The 24,669-nt window shown below is 43.7% G+C and overlaps 3 protein-coding genes across 6 annotated transcripts; 1 reads left to right on the forward strand and 2 right to left on the reverse strand.

Annotated features, from left to right (window-relative positions):
• Window positions 1-1,243: 1,243 nt before the first annotated feature.
• epn3b (epsin 3b) lies at window positions 1,244-13,054 on the reverse strand. 4 transcript variants are annotated; one of them, XM_058083877.2, is made up of 12 exons: window positions 12,660-13,051; window positions 9,103-9,234; window positions 8,847-9,005; window positions 8,188-8,271; window positions 7,498-7,840; window positions 7,185-7,303; window positions 6,089-6,175; window positions 3,767-3,890; window positions 3,515-3,682; window positions 3,320-3,430; window positions 2,427-2,705; window positions 1,244-2,353 (listed from the first exon to the last, which is right to left on the reverse strand). In XM_058083877.2, the coding sequence occupies exons 1-12, from the start codon at window positions 12,666-12,668 to the stop codon at window positions 2,055-2,057; spliced, it is 1,914 nt and encodes a 637-aa protein (XP_057939860.2). In that variant the 5' UTR covers window positions 12,669-13,051; the 3' UTR covers window positions 1,244-2,054. The 4 variants fall into 4 exon arrangements, with proteins under 4 accessions (XP_057939860.2, XP_057939869.2, XP_078649311.1 ...); XM_058083886.2 differs by having other exon boundaries at window positions 3,320-3,415; window positions 12,660-13,050; XM_078793185.1 differs by having other exon boundaries at window positions 3,320-3,415; window positions 3,515-3,890; window positions 12,660-13,054.
• Window positions 13,055-14,214: 1,160 nt separating this feature from the next.
• mycbpap (mycbp associated protein) lies at window positions 14,215-23,775 on the reverse strand. The gene is made up of 14 exons (XM_058083983.2): window positions 23,757-23,775; window positions 22,151-22,287; window positions 21,928-22,034; window positions 21,652-21,835; window positions 21,190-21,305; window positions 20,433-20,583; window positions 19,473-19,591; window positions 18,202-18,323; window positions 17,150-17,258; window positions 16,872-17,064; window positions 16,590-16,777; window positions 16,304-16,414; window positions 15,861-15,956; window positions 14,215-14,614 (listed from the first exon to the last, which is right to left on the reverse strand). Exons 2-14 carry the CDS (start codon window positions 22,242-22,244, stop codon window positions 14,504-14,506), a joined length of 1,701 nt encoding a protein of 566 aa, XP_057939966.2. The 5' UTR covers window positions 22,245-22,287; window positions 23,757-23,775; the 3' UTR covers window positions 14,215-14,503.
• Window positions 23,219-24,669, forward strand: rasd2b (RASD family member 2b). The gene is made up of 2 exons (XM_058084080.2): window positions 23,219-23,826; window positions 23,897-24,669. Exons 1-2 carry the CDS (start codon window positions 23,241-23,243, stop codon window positions 24,403-24,405), a joined length of 1,095 nt encoding a protein of 364 aa, XP_057940063.2. The 5' UTR covers window positions 23,219-23,240; the 3' UTR covers window positions 24,406-24,669.

A 24,669-nucleotide genomic window follows, 5' to 3' on the forward strand; every position in this document is an offset into this window, starting at 1 on the left:
TAGCTGATTGCCTCGTTCCTACAATAGAATTACTGATGCACGTGAGAGGTCCGTGGTGACATTTTGTAGCATTTTTGGTTAGTGGCGTGTAGCAAGATTTTTCCAATGTAAAAACGTGCAGTTTTTAACCTAAAATTTAAGGTATTGAGCCACAGATGAACTCCAAACAGGGGCGGCACAGCGGTCTAGTGGTTAGCGCGCAGACCTCACAGCTTGGAGACCCAGGTTCAATTCCACCCTCGGCCAGCTCTGTGTGGAGTTTGCATGTTCTCCCCGGGTTTTCTCCGTGTACTTCGGTTTCCTCCCAAAATTCCAAAAACATGCTAGGTTATTTGGCATAGGTATGAATGTGAGTGTGAATGGTTGTTTGTCTATATGTGCCCTGTGATTGGCTGGCGACCAGTCCAGGGTGTACCCCGCCTCTCGCTCCAGCACCCCCGTGACCCTCGTGAGGAAAATCGGTAGAAAATGAATGAATGAACTCCAAACATGTTCCTATATAAAAATAGAACTCATGTTTATAATCCAAACATTATTAATTTATTGGCATATTACTTCATAATGTCATATATATATATATGACTGCAATAAATACAGATGTATTAAGCCTGTGTGAGTGACTTTAAAGCAGGCTTTTCACATTCACATCCAGGTTCAGTGCATTGATGGTCAAAAACACATTCTCCTCATATACTGTATAAGCACAGATAGGAGCAAACACTTAAACAACAGCTTGACATGATTTCCCTACATCTCCCCTTCACCTAACTGTCCCTTCAACAGATGAGCGGGCCTGAGATCAAACCTAACCACATGAACAAAATGTGAGGCATGCACACAGGTCCATTTAGATACAGTCAGTGACCAGTTTGTGGGATCTGGCTGGTTTTGTCCAGTATTACCAGGGAAAATAAATTATGTATAAGGCAATACAGAATAGATATGTATATAAGTGACAGTATACGTTAATAGTGATGGAAGCGATTTTGTTTTTGGGCCCCTAGTACATATAATTCAATTATAAGCTCAAGAGATTTAAATAGGGTGTTGGAGCAAGTGGATTGTCCATCAGGGAGAGATGCATTCATTCTTTTGTCGGTGCAAGCAGCAATGATACAACGGCAGATAGCTAAAAGTATGACTGTTCTATAATTATCAAAATAAATGATGTCAGATGGTGCTCAGGGAGTTTTTTTGTTGAGAAAGTGTACAACATTCGTGTACTGCAAAAAGTGAAACTACTATTGAGCTGTGTTAGTCCATTCATCTTGAATTTCTGAGCCTTGAATTTCAACCATTTTTTACATATACACTGAAACTCATTTATATTGTATACAAAAACTGTGTGTGTGTGTGGGGGGGGGGGGCTTCGCAACACTAGCACGGCAATGCTAGCAAAAATAAAACATAAAATGAATATATTTTTAAGATGTGTAGCAAAGCCTGTTTTTTTTCTCTACCTTTGGTGGTCATAAACAGCTCTCGGGACACATATTACTATTATAACATCATAAAAAAAAATCAATTTCACATAATAAGGGACCTTTAAGATATGCAAATTGGTCTAATAAGGAGAACAAAAATATCCTGCTGTATTTGAACTCCTTCAGTGTAAATATTTAACCTTGCTCTGGATTTTCGCAGTGTGACTATTGTTAGCTACACACAGACAACACTGCCAATAAATGTCCCTTCATCAGGATTTGGAATTAATCTTTCAAACTACACATTGCTCCTAATATTTTATCATATATGTATTTCAGAGACAATATATTAGGAGCACCCTGACCTGATTGACAGTGTATGAATCCATCAGAACAGATCCTAACGAGGGTATTTATTGCTGTGTTGTATCCTTATATTAACCTAAGTGTGCATTTAATGTTGTGATGGATCAGCGTGTGTGCATTTCTTCAAGAGTTCAGGTTACATATAGCAGCTGATATGTCTTTTCATAGACACAAGTACATCCAGTCCACTTTTGACCCATTTCATGTGTGCACAAAGAATAAGATCCTCAGGCCGGTTAGTCCACAATCGACATGAAAAGAGTCTCAGAGGAAGGGGTTGTGGCTGTGTGTCTGTGCTTGGGATTGAGTACGGGCCACCGGCCTGGGCGAAAGAGGCAGCAGAGGTTGGGGGAGGTTGGAGGGGAGGTCCATGAGTCCGGCTGGAGGTTGCGTGAGGGATGAGGGAAGGTCGGCGCCCCTGTGAGGAAGAGGGAGCGGAAGCGACGGACTGTAGGATATCATGTGGGGGGGCAGAGGAGACGTAGAGGATGGCCGCATTTGGTTGAGGGTGAGGCGAGGCTGGTCACAGTGGAAAGGGTTTGTGGGTGATGGAGCGCTCAGACCTGTGGAGAGGGCACCTACAAGTCAGAAAACCGCATAGAAATAACAGTGAATATATTCCGGAATAGCTGCTACCTGAGAGGAAGGGGTTGTTCTGCTTCTTGCTTGGAGGTGTTGCAGGTATCAGGACATCCAAATTGACCAGTGAGGCCCCAGTAGGCCCGAGGAAGGCCTCGGGGGTTCGACACACACGTGTAGCACTGACGGGGGGTGCAAGCCGAGACAGATCAAACATTTCCGGACTGGCTGAGTCACGTCCATTTTTGGGGGGTTTCACCAGAGATTCGTTCCTAAATGGATCTGTGCTTGGATCAGCTCCAGAAAACACATCTGCTGACCCACGTAGATCAGAATCTGCAGGAGAGTCATTGTGGAATAGCAATATAAGATCAATTTCATAAATTCAAATATCTCATTTTTACCCTTCATTCAAGTTCAGTGCATTTTTTGGTGTTATTTTTACATATTTTTTGTCTGCAGGTCATATTGGACCAAGACTTCAGTTGTTCTGTCTTATCACATACGAATTCATTATTACCAACTTAGATAAGATGTCTTTTTAAAAAAAAAAAAAACTATTTTTTGAGAAAAAAATGAGACCAGGGATCCATTCATTCTGGTGCTGGAGCCTATCCCAGCTGTCTTTGGGCAAGAGGCGGGGTACACCCTGGACTGGTCACCAGCCAATCACAGGGCACATATAGACAAACGACCATTCACACTCACATTCATACCTATGGTGGGAGGAAATCGGAGTACCCGGAGAAACATGGGGAGAACATGCAAACACCACATGGCCGAGGGTGGAATTGAACCCTCGTCTCCTAGCTGTGAGGTCTGCGTGCTAACCACTAGACCGCCGTGCCGCCCCACCAGGGATCCACTATATACTAATTATAGAAGGCATTTTAAAATAACATTATTGTAAATTCATTCACAAAACAAGGCATCTTGTTATGATCATACACCTGTTGGACTAGCAGACTGAGGAGAAGACATTTGAGGAACGTCCTGTTGAAGCTTCTCTTCTTCGTGTTCACTGAATGCATCTGTTCCATCACTTCCTGCATGAGACGTGTCTCATTAATAAAACAATAGAACAAAGTTTATTTTTATTTTAGAACAAATACAAAGTTAATGAAGTAAGGAATTTTGGAGGATACCTCGCTCGGGTCTTATATCCCATATGTGATTGGCGGGGCTGTGGATGGGCGCCGCCTCCCAAAGCTCTCCGTGTGAGTTGGCACATGGAGCCCAAGGATTGGTCGCATTGGCGGGAGGAGGCGGGGCTGTCCAGGGGCTACCAACCACAGGAGTGCTGGAGTTGGTTGCTGTGCAGATGGATAACCATTTTTGTTGTGCAAACCACTTGACCCCCTTGGTTTTTGTTTGTGACGACATCATGACATACTCACCTACAGAATCCCAGGGGTCAGAGGTGATGTTACAGGAAGGCTGGGCAGAGTTCCACGGGTCACCGGGTGGAGGTGGTCTCTCAGATGATGCGCCAAATAAGTCCACCAGGTCTAACATGGTCGACTATAGAAGCAGTAAAGAGTCAACAATGTCTTGATTCTTTGCAGGTTATGTACTAGCAATCAATTGTTTTTTACAGTGTTCCATATAATATTCATGAATTCATTCATTTTCTACCGCTTTTCCTCACGAGGGTCGCGGCGGGTGCTGGAGCCTATCCCAGCTGTCTTTGGGCAGCCAATCACAGGGCACATATAGACAAACAACCATTCACACTCACATTCATACCTACGGACAATATGGAGATTAACCTAGCATGTTTTTGGAATGTGGGAGGAAACCGGAATACCCGGAGAAAATCCACGCGTGCACAGGGAGAACATGCAAACTCCACACAGAGATGGCTGAGGGTGGAATTGAACCCTGGTCTCCTAGCTGTGAGGTCTGCGCGCTAACCACTAGGTCGCCGTGCCGCCATTCATTCATTTTCTATTGCTTATCCTCACAAGGGTCGCGAGGAGTGCTGGAGCCTATTCCAGCTGTCTTCGGGCGAGAGGCGGGTTACACCCTGGACTGGTGGCCAGCCAATCACAGGACACATATAGACAAACAACCATTCACACTCACATTCATACCTATGGACAATTTGGAGTCGCCAATTAACCTAGCATGTTTTTGGAATGTGGGAGGAAAACGGAAAAACCCACGCATGCACGGGGAGAACATGCAAACTCCACACAGAGATGGCCGAGGGTGGAATTGAACCCGGGTCTCCTAGCTCTGGGGCCTGCCCATTCCATATAATATAAAAACCAAAATGCGCTATCACAATATACTTTCATTCTAATTATTCTAGTGGTCTAGTGGTTAGCGCGCAGACCTCACAGCTAGGAGACCAGGGTTCAATTCCCACCCTCGGCCATCTCTGTGTGGAGTTTGCATGTTCTCCCTGTGCATGCGTGGGTTTTCTCCGGGTACTCCGGTTTCCTCCCACATTCCAAAAACATGCTAGGTTAATTGGTGACTCCAAATTGTCCATAGGTATGAATGTGAGTGTGAATGGTTGTTTGTCTATATGTGCCCTGTGATTGGCTGGCGACCAGTCCAGGGTGTACCCCGCCTCTCACCCGAAGACAGCTGGGATAGGCTCCAGCACCCCCGCGACCCTCGTGAGGAAAAAGCGGTAGAAAACGAATGAATGAATAAATGTATTGAAGCTGGAATCCTTGTTAATGATCCAAAATCGTTCCACCTTGGTGAGTAGAGTCTCTACTGAGTACCTTTCTAGTTATCTTTATGAAAATATTTAATAAATTTGCATTGTTTGACAGTCTGCATTGCTGGATTTCCAGCCAAGCTTTCAATGGAAGTCATTTAAATCGGACTTCGCTTCCTCTGTACCATCTGGTACTAACTGGCATCAGCAGCCCTGCTATTAAAACGAACCTTTCTGCAGTGGAGCAGCAAAATGAAAACACATGAATCTGCAGTAAGGACACAGCTGAGCACAGTGAAGTGACGATTGCTGGGAGCCATATAGCAATTGATTGTTAGCACAGAAAATTGAGCTCTCCTTGTGAGAAGAGGTTCTGCAGCGTAATGATGTTTGCAGCAAATTGCAGTGCTGGGAGACAAAAAGTAGTAATGCATTCTTTGATTACTTCATTAGCAAAATTGGAAGGTGCTGCAGTTCAGCTGCCATTTCTACTGCAGGAGCAGGTTTTAAATTTATGATTACAACAGGAATGTACCATTTTTAGTTCTTAGGCATGTGGCAACAGTATCCAAGTTCTGTGTGGGTGTTCCATAACAGCACTGATTCAAGCATTTTTTTATCTGATGTTGGAAAGGATACTTACTGACACTTTCTGCATTGAACATCAATCACTGCCGGTTCATTCAAATAGAAAAAACTACAGTGCTCCAAAACATTGCCTACAATATGAAATTCACGATATTTCTACCAGGTGAACGACAAAAGGATGTATGTAAACCAATACGCACATCAATGTGTGGCTGCTGTGCAGGCAGAGAAGGAGGGAAGTGTCATGTCGAGCTCAAGGTTAAAAACGACAAACTTGTTATCATTCAGCAGGCACCCCTCTCCGTTTTCTGTCTCCAACCGCCCTCATAATGCTGATCCTTGTCTTTTTGCCTCATATCCTTCTCGACCACACAGGCCCGCAGTGAATATCGCACACACATGCTCATATTGCATACACCCACACATGTAAAATAGGCACAAATGTTTTCATACTCACCTCCTGCGTCCCTGACTGGCTCGCTCTCCTGCTCTCATCCAGGACCTTCTGTAAGAGAGACTCGTCTCCTTGGCGACAGCGCTGCTCCTGCAGGGGTAGCATAGTGACATCATCAACATCACAACAGCAGTTAGAAAAACATTTTATGTCAAATGTTCTTGAACCTCACTCATTATTTTTTTCCTGATACTAGAACAGCCACTCTAAGCGGCCTCAGTTACATCCATCAATCCATACATTTTCCTCCGTTTATCCGGGTCCGGGTCGCGGGGGAAGCAGTCTTAGTAGGGAAGCCCAGACTTCCCGGTCCCCGGCCACGTCCTCCAGCTCCACCGGGAGGACACCACGGCGTTCCCAGGCCAGCTGTGAGATATAATCCCTCCAGCGTGTCCTAGGTCTGCCTTTTCCCGGCTGGGCATGCCCGGAACACCTCACCAGGGAGGCGTCCGGGAGGCATCCGGACTAGATGTCCGAGCCACCTAAACTGACTCCTCTCGATGTGAAGGAGACGCGGCTCTACTCTGAGCTCCTCACCCTATCTCTTAGGGTGAGTCCAGCTACCCTACGGAGGAAACTCATTTCAGCCGCCTGTATCCGCGATCTCACTCTTTCGGTCATGACCCAAAGCTCATGACCATAGGTGAAGGTGGGGAACATAAATCGACCGGTAAATTGAGAGCTTTGCCCTCCGGCTCAACTCTCTTTTCACCACGACGGTCCGGTACAGCGACCGCATTACTGCCGAGGCTGCACCGATCCGTCTGTCGACCTCACGCTCCCACTTTCCCTCACTCGTGAACAAGACCCCGAGATACTTAAACTCCTCCACTTGGGGCAGGCGAGCACTCCACCCTTCCGATTGAGAACCATGGCCTCTGATTTGGAGGTACTGAAGTCGGATGTGGGATATCGGGGCCTCACCCTGGAGCCAGGCCCGGGGGAGGGGCTCGCAGGCGAGCGCCTGGTGGTCGGGCCTTCACCCGTGGAGCCCGGCCGGGCCCAGCCCGAAGAAGCCACATGGGATCTCCCCCTCGTAGACCCACCACTTACGGGGGCAAACACAAGGGTCCGGTGCATTGTTTGTGTGTGTGTGTACCTTTTGACTCTCCTCCCTGCTCATGGCCAAAGCCAGCTGGAGTTGGAGCTCCTCTTCCCCGCTTGTTTGTGGTCGAGCCTGCTCCAGATCAGAGGCACCTCGAGGAGATGAAGATGAGGCTGCTGAGGATGACAATGAGGACGGATGATGACGATTTTGTATGTGAGGTTCCTGCATAAACAGGTGTGCAATAGCAGCAGCTCGGAGGCATGAATCAAAGACGAAAAATGTTAAGTTGACTTGAAGGTTTGTTGAAGGAGAACACAACAGTAGAACCATATCCAAATTCCATATCCAAAGACTCAAAACTCACAATTAAAGGAGGATGGAGAACCTCTGGAGCGACTGAACTCTTCCCCGTACAGCACAGCCATGCTGGGCTGGCTTGTTCGTCTGCCTGGGTGGTAGGATGGTGGTATTCCTCCATACATCCCACCTCCTCCTCCTCCTCCTCCTCCTCCTACTTCACCTGCTGCTCCTCCTCCTCCTCCACTGCCTCCTCCAGCCATTCGCTCCTTGGTTTTCAGTGCTTGACTCCTCTCTTGGCGCAGACGCTCTTCATCCCGAAGAAGACAAACCAGTTGGCGGGCTTTTTCTCGAACATTAGCCCCTTGGTCTCTGCCATCACGGTCGACATACTGGAAATCACGAAGCGTCTGAAGGAGGAAAAAAAGACGCTGATGTTGATTATTTGTGTATGCTAACTCTTGACTACAATCTGTGAGTTTTCATTTTGCCATTGTAATTTATTTTCTTTTCTTTTACTGTCACATTTTATTTTATTTTTACACTTAAATATACTTAAAACATTTGTTTCTACAGGTAATACAAGTTTTTATGATTGTGTCAGTTTGAGCCTAGAACAGATTTAATTTCCATTATTTCCATAAGTGGTTTAAATTTCAAACAAATAAGCCCAAAATTGTCCCAATATTGAAGGTGAATTGTTTTTATTAGCATCTGCCTACAGTATATTGCCTAATGGGCCAAAGTTCCACTGTACCTGAATAGTAAAGGCGTTTTCCCGACACTGTTGAGCCACCCTCTCCGATCCCGTCTTCAGCAGGTAGTCCAACAGAGTCAGTGCCTGAAGTCAAGTGATAAGCACAACTCTTTAGTTTCATTATCGCTATTTGATGTTTATTTTCTAATTTATTATTCTAACCCTTTTAATTCCTGAAGGGAAATTCAATTTGCTGTACTCTGCTCCTATCAACAATAACGGATTCACACTCAAACCCAAAGACAATTTAGAGTCAGTAATTAACCTAATATGTTTGTTTTGGGACTGTGGGAGAAATCAGAGTTCCTGAAGTAAATCCATGGAAGCATGGGGGCAAAAATACAAACTCCATTCAGATAATAAAAACCCAGAAGCAGCTGGTTGTGCGGCCGACGTGCTAACAACATGTTCAACTGTGCTGTCCTGAATAAACAAATATTCTGTCACATATATTTCAGGGACTGATTCCGAAAGTGGCTTCAGAAAGGCCTTTGACTGGAACAGCAAGCAGGGAGTATTGTCAGTGAAGAAGGTTAAATAAGTCATAAGATGGGGGGTGTAGCAGTAGAGAAATGGCGGCGAACAAGCAGAGGGAAGACAGGAAATAAGGCAGCTAACATATACATTTGACAACAGGCAGGTAAATGTAAGTCTTTCACCTTGTACACGTGCCTCCAGTTCTTGCCGCTGTCACTGAGGCGCTTCCATACCATTCCCATGACCTCAGCAAAAGCCACAACATTGAAGGTCAAGTCAGCTATTTCTGACATGAGCGACGAGGACGGCCCCCATGGATCGTTTGAGGTTGCCTCCCGGACCTGCAGACCAACAGCAAAAAGAACAATGACTTCCACTCATTGCTCTAAGGAGCAACATTCACCGACCCGTGAAGGCATCACGGCTGAGGAACGATACCTTAATCTCTGCTTCGGAATAGTTGTGCACTATGTTCTTCACCTGCCTGCGCAGGGCTGAGGTTGTCATGGTGACAGGTGATGGGGGACTCAGCGTGACAGAAAGTGAAGAGCAGGCCTTCAACAGGTGAAGCTGAAAAGGAGAACATGGACTGAAGAAGAGGAGCAGATGCAACTAGGGCAAAGAATGCTCCTCGTCTCTTAGAGACTCCTGTTAGAAAGAAATGAAAGCCAGAAGAGGACATATTTATATTTACCTGTTTTCAACTGTACATATTGTAGGAAATCAAACAGATACGATTTTTTTTACGATGGCTGCAATCTTATTTCACGGTGTTGGCATGTCACCGGTTACTCATTTGCAGAAGTACGTGATAAGCATATAACCAAAGCTGCCCCTCCCTACAGTTACAACATGCGCTATGTGTGGGGCCCCACGATCCATAGGGGACCCCGTTTTGTGCAAGGGGGCGCATTCTCGGTAAATGCACATTGGAGCCGAGCACTGAGATACAGGATACAGTACAATGTTTAGGTATATACCGTTTAAAGCAGGGGTCTCAAACTCAATTTACCTGGGGGCCACCGGAGCTAGGTTCTGGGTGAAGCCGGGCTGCATCAGGTTTTCAAAAAAAACCCAAAATTTATTAAAAACTGGAAAAAAAAAATCAATAAAAAAACAATCTTCAATGCTTTTGCTTCTGCTATACCCTACACTATTTCAGTACTTTGGTTCCGGTTTTCCACACCAAAATCTGGTCTGACTCTAACCAAAACGGACACTAACCAAATAATTTTTTCGCATTAAAAATTAATCTGCCAAATGTGTGACACACAAAACACATTTTTATAGTAAACACATAAGTCTGTGAATGCACCACACCACTGAAACCAAGTAGCAAACACGCCCATTGCACATTTTTCATGCCTGATGTTACAAAGCTTCAAAGTGAAATATAATTTCATAAATACGTAACTTTCTAATATCTTCGTCAAGGATGCAGGTTAGCAGGAGTTGGATACCCAGCAGTAAGTCACATGCCATATACGTATCAACAAATGAGCATTCTCACTCACATTCACATCTATGGCCAATTAAAGTCGCCATTAGCCCATCACTCAGGTTTGACATGTTATTGGACTGTGAAAGAAAATCAGAGTTATATATAATCTGTATAAATTGAAAAGCTGAAGTGAATATATAAAGGTAGATTATAATGTCATATTTTTATCCGGCGGTGTGGAACACTGGAGGTTTACATTTCTCTAATGGCTGCTAAAATGAGGGAGAGTAGTGGCTGAATGGTGGCTCGCATTTGGTGCACACTCAAGAAGAAGTAGGTCAGAATCACATGGCACTCAGGTGTCTGATGAAGCTTCTTCATAGCTTAGCTTTTTTTGAGGTCAACACACAACGCATTTTTCCCACTAAATTATTTCAGGGAGAACACATGGGATCTGATCATGAAGGACTCCCATGGGAAAACTCCTCCTATTTGACCTCCTCAACCGAACCCAGACTGTCACAGTGGCTTGCCTCGAAGGAATAAATAAATGTATGGACAAAGCTGACAGGATGTGACTGAGGGCATCCACACACTCACGGGTGATTCTCCCTCACTCTCCATGGCCGCCACTCATACTTAGCATTCTATGCTATTGCTAGTGTGGTTGTCCTATCACTTGGATTGCAATTTTCATTCAGGGTCGCGGGGAGTGCTGGAGCCTATTCCAGCTGTCTTTGGGCGAGAGGCGGGGTACACCCTAGACCGGTCGCCAGCCAATCACAGGGCACATATAGACAAACAACCATTCACACTCACATTCATACAATTTGGAGTCGCCAATTAACCTAGCATGTTTTTGGAATGTGGGAGGAAACCCACTAATGCACGGGGAGAACATGCAAACTCCACACAGAGATGGCCGAGGGTGGAATTGAACCCTGGTCTCCTAGCTGTGAGGTCTGCGGGCTAACCACTCGACCGCCGTGCCACCCTGCAATTTTCATTATTCATTCATTCATTCATTCATTTTCTACTGCTTTTTCCTCGCGAGGGTCGCAGGGGTGCTGGAGCCTATCCCAGCTGTCTTAGGGGCGAGAGGCGGGGTACACCCTGGACTGGTTGCCAGCCAATAACAGGGCACATATAGACAAACAACCATTCACACTCACATTCATACCTATATGGACAATTTGGAGTCGCAAATTAACCTAGCATGTTTTTGGAATGTGGGAGGAAACCGGAGTACCCGGAGAACACCCACACAGAGATGGCCGAGGGTGGAATTCAACTCGGGTCTCCTAGCTGTGAGGCCTGCTCGCTAACCACTCGGTCACCGTGCAGCCATTTCACCATTTACCGCTTATCCTCACAAGGGTCGCGGGGAGTGCTGGAGCCTATCCCAGCTGTCTTTGGGCGAGAGGCGGGGTACACCCTGGACTGGTCGCCAGCCAATCACAGGGCACATATAGACAAACAACCATTCACACTCACATTCATACCTATGGACAATTTGGAGTCGCCAATTAACCTAGCATGTTTTTGGATTGTGGGAGGAAACCGGAGTACCCGAGGGTAGAATTTAACCCTAGTCTCCTAGCTGTGAGGTCTGCGCGCTAACCACTTGACCGCCGTGCCGCCCTGCAATTTTCCTTATTTTATGAATTATTTCCAATCTTATTTTGAGTGTTTTTTTTGGTGCATGTTGGCAACTGTCATCAAATTTGCTTGCATTCCTTAAGTGACACATCGAGTTAACGAGTAGGTTTGACTTTTGGAATATTTTGCATCAGTGTATTTCTATTATGGATTGTGTCCATTATCATTACGAAATTGCAAGGAGCGAATGCATCAGTCATCGGAATACATTGTGCATGTGTATGTCTGTGGATGGAGTTGTGCTGTTCAATTGATCCAAAAGGAGGTGCAGTGCTTGGGTACAGATCACAGACAAAAGTTCCATATGTGACATGGGCCCTCGCACAGTACGGTACGCCCTTAGTGGTCTCGGTAGTGTGCAGTAGGAGACAAGGCTGATTACCAAGGTGACCCCTAGGCTGGGATCATCTTTCCATGGGTCAATGACATCATTAAAGTCAACATTTTTACATACACTGCGCCCTTTGACCATAGGCTGCACTCACACGCAGCTACATCTGTACTTCCTATTACGCTTTTTCATCGGGTTCGAGACCCAAATTAGTAAGTTAACTCAATGGACACATTATTTGAACACAGATCAACATAACCAAAATACAAATATTGCCTATGAAGCAGATTTGACCTTACAAACCTGTTCACCATGACCCAGTGTGATGTATAGTCCACAGACTGATGTGGTCATACGTCACCACGCTGAACGTCACAAAGTACATCATGCTTGAACATGGCCGGGCCAGCCATCCGCCCACCCACCCACCACCTCCACATCACATACACACACGCCCCCTCATGCAGCCTATTTCCAATGTGCGAGGTCATGTGTATTGTATACATACAGTAGATTTAACCTATTTATACATTAAGAACAATGACATCATGAAACTCCGGTTACCTTTCCCATTGCTCATCTCCTTGTCGCACTGCTTCTCCTCCTTTAAGGATGATGTCCTCCTGCCGTATGAGCCCAGTGATCCACACAACAGATGATATCACGTAGACCTACAAGAAGCAACAACATACAACAGTATCGTAGTGATCCGATCCCGCCTGTGCTGCGAGGAATCCGCATAGGACGTTCTTAAGCACACCCACTGCTTTCTATCTCTCCATACCTCACTCGCCGAGACACGCCAACGCACGCGCGCACACACGCGCGCGTGGAGTAAAAAAAGGGAGTGCGAAGGGGGGGGGGCGTCTATTTTGCGGTGTCAGCGGTAGTGACGCGTTGCGTGGAATGAATGAGTCAGGATCCACCACGCCGGGGAGACAAGAGTTGTATTATTTCTAAACATAATCATGACGATGTGTGATGAGGTAAATTCAACAAGGGTTTTGTACCGTGATAGAGACCCCTAGTGGTGCTCGAAGAACCTGCCCTTTTGCCCTGCATGGGTAAAGGCTCAAGTCCATCCATATTTCTATGCCGCTTAATCCTCAATACGGTCACTCAGGTATGCTGGAGCCTATCCCAACTGACTTTGAGCAAAATTCCAAATACAACAAAAAATATATAAGAATATAAATTACTCCAGGCGGCACGGCGGGCGAGTGGTTAGCGCGCAGGCCTCACAGCTAGGAGACCTGAGTTCAATTCCACCCTCGGCCATCTCTGTGTGGGGTTTCCTCCGGGTACTCCGGTTTCCTCCCACATTCCAAAAACATGCTAGGTTAATTGGCAACTCCAAATTGTCTATAGGTATGAATGTGAGTGTGAATGGTTGTTTGTCTATATGTGCCCTGTGATTGGCTGGCGACCAGTCCAGGGTGTACCCCGCCTCTCGCCCAAAGACAGCTGGGATAGGCTCCAGCACCCCCGCGACCCTCGTGAGGATAAGCGGTAAATGGTGAAATGGCTGCACGGTGAACGAGTGGTTAGCGCGCAGGCCTCACAGCTAGGAGACCTGAGTTCAATTCCACCCTCGGCCATCTCTGTGTGGGGTTTCCTCCGGGTACTCCGGTTTCCTCCCACATTCCAAAAACATGCTAGGTTAATTAGCGACTCCAAATTGTCCATAGGTATGAATGTGAGTGTGAATGGTTGTTTGTCTATATGTGCACTGTGATTGGCTGGCTAGGCTGGGACCCTCGTGAGGATAAGTGGTAGAGAATGAATGAATATCTTTGTTCATCTTTCTATGCCAGTGACTGGCAGAACAATTAAATGCTCGTCCACTAGATGGCAGAAGGTACCTAATTAACCACTGCATTCACCTTTTGCCCTTAAAGACATCAAAAAAAGTCATGACATGCTTGGTGGGGAGCCAGGAGATTTTTCTCATATTTGGGGTCTTATATTCACAACATTCTGTATATTGATTATCATTTCTGCTCTGTGTTTGCTATCAAATCTTACATGGTGAAATAATTTAATATTCAGTACACTTATATTTCTACTACGTGTCCCTTATGTAGTCCCAAAAGTGAAATCAAAAAGTGCGGCGCCCCATTAAGAATTTTTTTAATTCTTTTGCCTGCTCACAAATATTATAGCAATGCCCAGATACAATGAAAAATTCAAAAAATTATAAGTTTCAACAGGATATACAAAATATCAAAAAATATAGGATTATTATTTTGGTGTGAATCACAACATGGGGGAGAACAATGGCGTTTGGGCAAAGTCTGAGCTCTCTTTCCCAGTTATCTTTGTAATGATATCCATAACAAGTTATTATAGTTCTTAACTTGATTTTTTTCCAAGTTGGTGTACCTAATGTCACGACCGGTGCAGTACATTCAGTCATCAGTGTCTGTGTCATCACAGTTAGTGTCTTGGTCATCCTCATCATTGAACTTATCCGTTGACGCACACAGGCTGTCCATTTGGTCATCCACCAGAGGTTCTTCCTGACAAGATTGACACAATACAGGATTGTTAAAAACTGTATGGAGCTTAATTATACACTGCATTTCATCACATGCATAATAACCGTTAAAATTAAGTCATCTATTTTACTTTGTGATTGCTATCTAAAGCTCGTTATGTGTTGGGCCAGCATTAGATCAGTCCATAGAGACTTGGGACTGCAGAACCGGTGTGAACTTGAGTCCCACTGCAGGCAAACATAAATTGCAATTGGTTGTTGGAGAGATGCTATTCTGCTTACTGAGTACTGTTGAGGAGCCCTTGAGTAAGGCACTGAGATTGAGATTGTGGATGGATAAAACATCCACAATCTCACCGTCTCTCCATTTTTCACATTTGGAACTGTCCAAGGAAATTGATAGTCAACCTTTATCTTTGTTTTCTTGAAATATCTTAGTAATTAAAATTTTTTATCATTTCATATTCCAGGTATTCCTCAAAAAACATATTCTTGATATCATGCCATTCACATTTTTAACTTATCTTTTATACATTTTAAGAATTTTTTGTTTTTGTGTTACTACCCATAAGCGGGTCAAAATTGACCCGGTCAGGTTGTTTTTCGTGAAATATCTACGTAATGAAAATTTTTTATCATTTCATATTCCAGGTATTCCATATTCTTGATATCATGCCATTCACATTTTTAACTTACCTTTATGTAACACACAATGGATGCTCACATTTTGTATTGTTGTACAGGGTCATTTTCTTTTTCAAAGATGTAAAAAAGTGAAAAATGAAGATGTTTCTAACATGAAATCATTCTTGTGTGGTTCTAAATATATTACAAGTGATTATTCCTAACCAAAAGGGCAAAATTGGCATAAAAACCCATTGATTCTATTATGGGTCATTTTTGACCCATTTGCTGTCTGATGGTTATTGAACTGCAGTCGGCACCAGTAACAACCTTTGTTTCGCCTGACAGCCAATTGGATCATCCGGTTTAGTGTTGGTGACATTTTTTTGGGCCAATACCACTTGACGTTTCTGTTCCATAAACCTCAGGATGTGTCTTACTGTGTCCAACTCCAGCAGTATTTTTATAGGAGGTGTAATTGACGGCGTTGCTTTTGAGGTGACAAGTCAGCCACTACAAATGAGGTATTCATCTTAACAATGGTTCAGTTTCATTGTTGCTGACTCTGAGAAAGCACCATCTTGAAATAGTTACTAAAAACTTCAATGTCAGAGATTAACTGCAGTACATAATCAACACTGTACCTGTCTGGGTGATTCAGAAGGCTGCCAAATGCGTTCTGGATTCATTTCTTGCAAAAGCTTCTTCAGCTCCTCTTCCGACTGATCAAGGTACTGCAACTATGGATGGATAAAACATAATTCAAACGGTATAAATGTAACACAGCATTAAAAACTAACATAGAATTCAGAATGTTTGGCTACATTAAAATGTCCCCTTCCATGACAGATTCCCCTGTCTGTCAAGAAATAGATCAGGAGAATGACAGCAATGTCCTACATTGGCTTGAAACTATTTAATCAACCTCTCAATCGACCCAGTTAGGTAACATGCAACACGACTCCTTTTATAGTGTAGCAACTGGGACAAGTTGAAGATATGATCAGTTGTGCGCTATTAAAGCATATATTAAGCTAAATATGGAATGACTGAGGGGAAGGTTCAGGCGTAGAGGCTGCTCGTTTACCTTGAATGGTTCTGCAGGAGAGGTGGCTCTCACTGGAGTCCGGATCCCCCGCAGCACATCGTACATTATCATCTGGCAGATTTTTTTACTTACTGTCTCTTCCAAATTTCGCTGTGGATAAACAACAAAAACTGGCATTTTAAAGTACACACTGTCAGGAAAAGGGGCAGAGAATGAGTCGGCCTCTTGCCCCCGTCCATACCAAAAAGCTAATTCATGGACTCCAATGTACAGCGCTACTATGAAGCATGGATGAAGTACTTTTGATCTTGCTAGTATGCCATACCTGTATGAATTGCCTCTGGTTTTCAGTTGTGTCCTGGTACAGAGACACCCCCTTGAGTGTGACCTGAATGGAGGCTCCTTGCAGCAGTATAGGGTGGGTGTTGAGCTGCCAACATTCAGTTAGGAGGCCCGGTCTCGCGGACTTAAATATAAACTCAATCTCCAGGGTTCCACCTGGATAGATGACACCTGGAGAAGTAAAGTAAGTAAGAGTAATGGTGAAAAGTTATGACACAGAGACAAGCAGCGTTTAACGGGCAGCCGCTTGTGTTTGCGTCTGTACCAGAAGAGGTGTTGAAGTAGAAGTGTGGGCTGTTTGATTGTGATTGCAGGTTTGAGAAACTCTGTGGGATTGGAAGCTTCTGCCAACTGAAGAGGATGGCTGTGCTGCCCACGTTGTGGATTTGAAGTTGAGATGAAACCAGTTCGCCGACAAGAGCCTCAAATGTTACTGTTGTGCTGATTCTCACCTGTCCCTGGAAAAGCAAAAAAACAAAACAAAAACAAGACAGAGATGAAGGTGATACCACTATGTTCAAAGAATGCAAAACCACAATGTACCTGCTGACAAGGAGAGTTTCCAGTCCAGCTGGCAAGCTGACCAGCAAACCTCAAGGCAGGAATGAGCAACCTGTCAGACTGATCGTCATCATAACGTGTTGATGTATCACTGTGGAGGAAAATAGCACAGCAAACACTGAGTGGGTGTAGGTGGGAGCAAGTCAGTGTTTTGCAAGTCCCAAGTCTTTAAAGTCAAGTCAAAGTCACTGGCTTGACATTTGAGTTCTAGTCATAAAATCATAAACACGGATTTTGAGTGGTTAGCACGCAGGCCTCACAGCTAGGCGACCCTGGTTCAATTCCACTCTGTGTGGAGTTTGCATGTTCTCCCCGTGCATGTGTGGGTTTTTTTCCGGGTACTCCGGTTTCCTCCCACATTCCAAAAACATGCTAGATAATTGGCGACTCCAAATTGTCCATAGGTATGAATGTGAGTGTGAATGGTTGTTTGTCTATATGTGCCCTGTGATGGACCGGTGTACCCCGCCTCTCACCCGAAGATAGGATAGACTTTGGATAGACTCCAGCACCCTAGAAAATGAATGAATAATGAAATTCATAAACACTGTTTAGTGTCGCCCAAATCAAATGCCATTTTTAACATTACATTACATGTGTAGATGTGCTTTGTAGACTTGGAAAAGGCGTTAGACCGTGTCCCTCACAGTGTCCTGTGGGGAGTGCTCTGAGATTACACAACCGGTGGCATGCTGCAACGTCCTTGTATAACCTGAGCAGGAGCCTGGTTTGCATTGCTTAATAACAATAATCACAATATAAAAGAATAAACCAATAAACAATTTGAAATTAGCTTCTACATTGGCCATAACCATCACCTCTTATGATGTGTTTTGTTCATATTAAGCATTAAGCATTCATTGACTGAGCTTCTTTAGCTTCTGAAAAGAAAAAAGAAAACGGATCACTAATTTAATATACAACACAATTGACCTGGGTTACTTTTGTCACCGAAGGTATCTTACAGCTGATGTATTTTATTTCTTGTGTCAACTTATTAAATTGCGAAATATCAGCGGGATGATATTTCTTACACTTTCTCAGTTTCAATCTTGCAGTACTGTTTGTTCTCCTCCACTGCCTCATTCAACAAGGGACTGTGGCACGCTTTGGCAGCTGGTTTGCTTGAACCAATGACCTCCAATCTGCTGAAGTCCTGAAATAAAGTGACATATTCTTGCCATCATTATTATTACACAACATTTATGAGTAAGTCACAAATGCACCTAGTAAAATGTGTCCTGTTAATTGTCCTCCAGCAGAGGCAAATAACAAAATTCATGTTGTTGTGCAATGCAATTTACGTTATATTTGAACGGTAACTCCACCCTCAGCCATCTCTGTGTGGAGTTTGCATGTTTTGCATGAGGAAAAAGCGGTAGAAAATGAATGAATGAATGGTAACTGGGCAGACATAATGTGGCATTTGGGTTATTTTAATGTGGAATTTTAAATGTCGGTTCAAATATTTGTAATATAAATATAATAAATAAATATAATATCAAATATAATATTTTCTTTCTGCTCTGCTGTCATCTGACTTCATCCTCCTGACAGTGTGTAGTCTGCGAGAAGGATCTCCATACTCAAAATTAACATATTAGGCAACAGCATGACACCATAACACACTGCAAAACACCTTGCTGTCATTTTTTGCTTATGTCATCCGCCAAGGTGATTGAAAAGGACAGAGTATGAATAAATTAGCCGGTCTGGCTGCCCGTGCTGATATAATCATGCAAATTAAAACATTAATAATGGATGTTTTGTTTTGATACCTCACAGGCAAGGGGCATGACTTGCCACCAGGCAAGGCAGGCAACTACTTGGGGTCACAGCCTAGTTTGCGGGCCACTGAGGGCTGACAAATTTTTACAGTAGTGACGCTATCTGGTTTAATATTTGCTTCCACTCTTAGTATTTTTATAACTATTCAAGTTAGAAATGGTCTTTCTCGAATATTATTGAGGTTAATATCATCAGCTAAACTTCCTAAGCCACCAAAAGTGAAGATTTGTGTGTTTTTTGCGCCCTATCTTCATAGCGGACCTGAAAGCACCGCCCAATTGAGACGGGGCGCTCAAATGGAGTTAGTGTGGACATAAACCAGGACAACCCAGACAGTAGGACAAAGTATATTAGGGATGTAATAAACACACAAGATAGCCACAGATAATGACATAACATTTTGATTCTCTTCAGATGAGGCTGAACATGCCGCTTTAGGGCCACCTCACTACTCATCATTTGCATTCAAGAACATATTATATAAGCTGGAGTTCAGCCGTATAGGAGTTTGCATTACCGTTTTGTTGATGTCTAACCCCTGTAGAACATCTTTAATCATGTGACGGTGGCGATGCAGGTTCGTATTTGGGTCCCAAATCTGTGAAGCTGGATGCAGCACCTCAGAAGAAGTGATTCCTAAGCATTGGAAGGAAGGATTACAAAAATAAATATCTGTAGTCTTTGGAACATTTTGCCTTGGGATAGTAAGGCACAGGTTGAAGACCTGTTATGGATTTTTTTTAAATGAATGAAAAAGTCACAGATTTGGCACAACCTTTTTTTAAACCTTACGTTTTTTAAAAAGATTTGGTACCAACTGTTCACCCAAGCTCACAAACACATTAAAATGTCGCTTGTCATTACACTTCCATACTCCTCTTTTAAAAAAAAAACTCATCTGCACATTACCACAACTGACTTGGTCGTGCATTATGATTAATCTGTCCATCAATACAGTGAGATGTTGGATGTACAATGCCATTTCCATTATTTTTAAAATCAGCAGACTTTTACATGCACCCCAGGAAGTTGTAAGCCGCTGGATAAAATTAAGCAATACCCGTAACTCAATAACTTCATGTTCTGTTGTTCAATAATAAGTTCATGTTGCAATTACACATTGCACAATGATGCAAATTTGACATTGCAACCCAACACCACATCTAGATTGCAGTCCTGTGGGAAACACTGTGATGGGTGGGTTTCCTGCCTTCTCATGAAAATGAATGAATCAATAAACACAGAATGTAATTTCATGCCGAGGGCCAAGTTCAATTTCAAGCACTTTCTGGACAACAACTCTTGTGTGAAAACTTTCCATCACATCTAGTTAAAGTGATCAGAAGCCTAATTCAAAAGTCGTGTTTTTTGGAGTTAATCTCACAGCCGACCTTGTCATGACATATTTTGAAAAACAGTGCAAAGTAAGCACCATGAAACTGAAGCGTATGGCTATGTGTGTTTGAGTACAGTATACCTGATTCCTGGAGTATGCTGCACGGTTGTCTGACAATTGTGAGTGGTTTCTGTTTGCCTTGTTCTGTCAGTGTCAGTGTGGCTCTGATGCCACTTACTTCATCCCCATAGTGCTGTGGGAAACTCCAGAATTCACTTCCCACACGGTACCCCTACGGCACAGAAGGAAAAACACAACAGAGTGATAATACTGTCAAGATAATGACAACAAAGCTTTAGAGCAGTGGTTCTCAACTGGGTCATACCATTGTCCCTCGGTGGCAAGCAATTTTTTTTAAATATGTTACATTGAAAGTAACTGTTACTTTCTAATGTGTTGCAAGCGTTATACAGTATCCTGCCTTGGCCTCTTACGACTGAGGAACATTTTTTTATCCACATATTCCAAAATTATTTAAACAAGAAGTGTGTTTTCCGTACATGGTGTGTCTGAAGAGTTGAATGCGAGCACGGCTCATCTCATATTTATAACGCTCTCTTCTCCATCTGATATAAAGGTGATCTAGCGGTGTGTTGGATGGACAGCATGTTCACTTCACACTTTATGTCCTTTCCCGCATGCGCAAGTTTGGCCAAGTCGTCTATAAACATGGTGTAGTAAGCAAATAGCACAGACACAACATTTTTTGGAAAGACCCGTGACCCACTGAAAACAGTTCTGTGAGGCACTTTTGGGTCCTGATCCACCAGTTGAGAATCACTGCTTTAGTAGTTATAATACTCGAGAAAAAATGCAAAAACATGACACAGAATCATACATATCCTGACTGGATTAGTGGCAAGACTCGTCTTAGAAGTTCTCGCTGCTCCTGGATTTCTTTGAAACTGTAATCTTGGTTCATCAATAAGTTCTCCACTGGTCTTTGGAGCCGTCCTTGACATAGATGGAACCAGAAATATACATAAATAGTGTACATAGTGTAATGGATGACAGCTAGTGTGAAAGTACGTTGGTAAACCTCACTCCCTGATGCTTTAAAGGGACGAGGTGACAGGTCGGTCTTTTAGCTCGTTGTTTAGCACTGCTTTGTGATCTTCTGATCGGGGCCATGATAATGAAAATACCTCAAATTGAGGGGCTTTTCACAGCAATTTTTAGGCGAATTTAAAAAACAGACTACTTATCAATGACCTACAGATGAGAAGGAATTACACTCTTGACAGCTGTAATTATGCTTTGAAAATACGATTTCTTGATGTTTTGATATACGCAAACTCACCGGATAACATGTTCTGCTGTCGTTTTCGCTGTCTAATATATGCATCCCAATTCTGCAGGGCCTTTGCCTGAAAGTTTCTATGACCTAAAGAAATATCTTGCTTGTTCTTAGCCTCTTCAGAAGGATGCTTTCCAAGCACATGAGATGAAGGGTCTCTTTGGGAATTTGGTACTTGCTTCAGCAACTGAACCAAAGAAGTAAATCAGTGTTGAGATAGATAGTTTAGGTATGGTGCATGCAGACAAAAATAACTTCTTCTTTTTTTTCAGAATTCACCTCTGTCTCTCCTCTCGTCACCAGATACTTTCTAAATCCATCCAAACTGCCCAGGATGCTGTGTGGAAGAAGCATCTGTCTGTTATCAAACTGAAACTCTTCAGATCCTAAAAGCAGAGATTTACACAAAAAAAATGACGTTAGCTCTATGAATACATTTCTGGATCAATGACAAACATCACCACTGAGAAGCTTGTCATTGTTCAGGACAAGAAGAACACACCTGAATGAGCCGTGGGTTGAGATCCAAGAGGCAGATTCCCCGGGGGGGCATTTTTGCTCGTATCCTTTGACTGATTTTTGAGCACTTGGGCCATGAGAGTTGTTGTGATCTTTGGTGGCTTCCTTTGATGTATTATTCTGCAATGGAAGTAACATGTAGTCAGTTAAAAAGTCATTTTTCACACACATACACACACTGGCATGACAACCAATACTCTTTTCTCAAACGTTACATTCTAACTTCAGCTAGCATAAAACATTCATGGACTGATTACGTCATGTGACTCTGTCTTAGTGCGCGTATTAATGACGTCATTGTGTCCTGCCACTGTTTAGCTTTATGGGGATATCGAGTGGGCCTGTAACCACAATGAAAGTATGAACTGAACTTGTTATACTTGATCAACGCTCACCTCGAACAATGCAACGGACACGAGATGTCACTCATAAAAACAAACAAACAAACAAACAAAACAAGAACACGGGTCAGCTTTACCTCTTTCACGCCAACAATTTTCGTCAGGCAGTCCAGGCAGCCTAGCAACCAATGCAAACACTTACCGTAATGCCTTGTGTTGCTGCGATGCTAGATTTTCACTCAGTAAGTTCTTTTTCACTTTTGCTTCATCAAAAGCATACGTTAAAAAGAACAAAACAGATTTTAAATACGTCAACCAATATGAAATGACACGTATTTACATTTACTTGCAGGTATAGGCAACACGTAACATTAGGCGATAGTTATATTTTTGCACATGCTGTTTGCCAATGAACAATAATATATTGTTACAATATTCATTTCAATTACAGGAAGTATATACCAGCACAGTAGAATTACTAACATTGGAAGTGAGCCACAGCCAATAGGTTTTAAAAGTAAACATGTTAGAAAAATATTTTACCGATATTATGATGGGCTAAATATATTTTGAAGTCATTGAAAGAATAGTTAACATTATTATGGAGCAAAACATTCAAGTGGTCTGTCGATCATGACGCACGTGATGTACCACGTGATCAAGGCTAAGTCTATGTATGGACACTTGGACTCAACCACTGGCCAGTTTCGGCATAACACTCATCACAACAAGATGGAAGTTGGGAGCATCTCCACTGGTTCACAGACTACCATCCCTCACAAAGACGGCTGCCCATCCTTGCATGGCCCCCAGAGCTCCGTGTCCTCCAAAATCCTGCTGGCGTACAAAAACGCATCACAACACCTAAACTCGTCCGGGATCAAAGTGGGCATCCTCAGGGTGGCCACGGCGCAGTTGAAACAGGACAAGAAGAAGACGGATTCAGGTTCAGCCATGAGGGAATCAACTCATGATACCAACCCGTGCAAAACATCCCCTCTGGATCAGCTCGCAGCTCTGGTTCTCCACGGCCAAACCTGGCGTCGCCAAATATGTGAAGATCCCCGAAACGAGCACTTGCTCTCCACCAAGCCGCAGAACTGTAAGCGCATTGTGGTTCTTGGCGCGCCACGGGTGGGTAAGACTTCCATCCTGCGAAGATACCTCCGAGATGGATTTGTGGAAGAATACAAGCCCACATCCGAAGATTTTGTGCGTAAACTGTTCCGTATCCGCGGTGAGACTTACCAAATCGATATCCTGGATGCATCCAGGGAGAGAGACTTCCCAGCCAAGCGGCGATTGTCCATCCTTACAGGTGCGTATCTTATTTTTGGCATGGTCAAAAGTGCGAATCATATAAATTAAATGCGTAATTGTGGCTTTAGGGGACATTTTTCTGCTGGTCTTCAGCCTGGATGACAGGAGCTCTTTCGAAGAGGTCTGCGCCCTCAGACAGGAGATCCTGGCAGCTAAATCCAAACTCACTAAACAGTCTCAACTCGCCTTGGTGGTGTGCGCTAATAAAGTGGATCTCCTGCAGTCCGAAAGGGACGTCTCACAGACGGAGGTACTCCAAGCTCTCGGTGACAACTGTGCCTACTTTGAAACGTCTGCAAAGGACAGCACCAATCTGGAGAAAGTGTTCGAAGCTTTGGCGAAGCGCGGTGGGCTTCCGGCTGAAACGCGGCCATCTCAGCACCGCAAATTATCTCTCCGTAGTTATCAAGCAATGCGCACTGGGCGCATACGAGTCCAGTCGCCTGCAGGTGATGCTTGCGGGGTCCTGTACCCACTGGCGCGCAGGCCGAGCTTTAGCGCGGATCTGCGACATGTCATTGGCACACAGAGTGCGCAAAAGTGCGGGAAAACACAAGAAAGATGTCACATTCAATGAGACTGATACTGAATATAATGCATCAGTGTCTTATTTTTAATTTATTATTATTAATTTTCATTTTCATGGCCTGGTGGTGCCATCAAATACTAGATGAAAAGCAGCCCCAAGATGTAATGTCTTAATGTTTTAATTTATTTCATAAAAAATGACAGATGATCATGGAATTCTGTAAATATTGCATTTTATACTGTATGATATTGAAATAAATCTTTTTAATAGTCCACTCAGCTCTTGATATCAAACCTGTGCGTGCGTGCGTGT

This window comes from Doryrhamphus excisus, linkage group LG9 (assembly GCF_037039965.1).
Source record: "Doryrhamphus excisus strain RoL-2023G ecotype Guam linkage group LG9, RoL_Dexc_Guam_v1.1, whole genome shotgun sequence".
In the NCBI taxonomy this organism is placed as follows: domain Eukaryota; kingdom Metazoa; phylum Chordata; class Actinopteri; order Syngnathiformes; family Syngnathidae; genus Doryrhamphus; species Doryrhamphus excisus.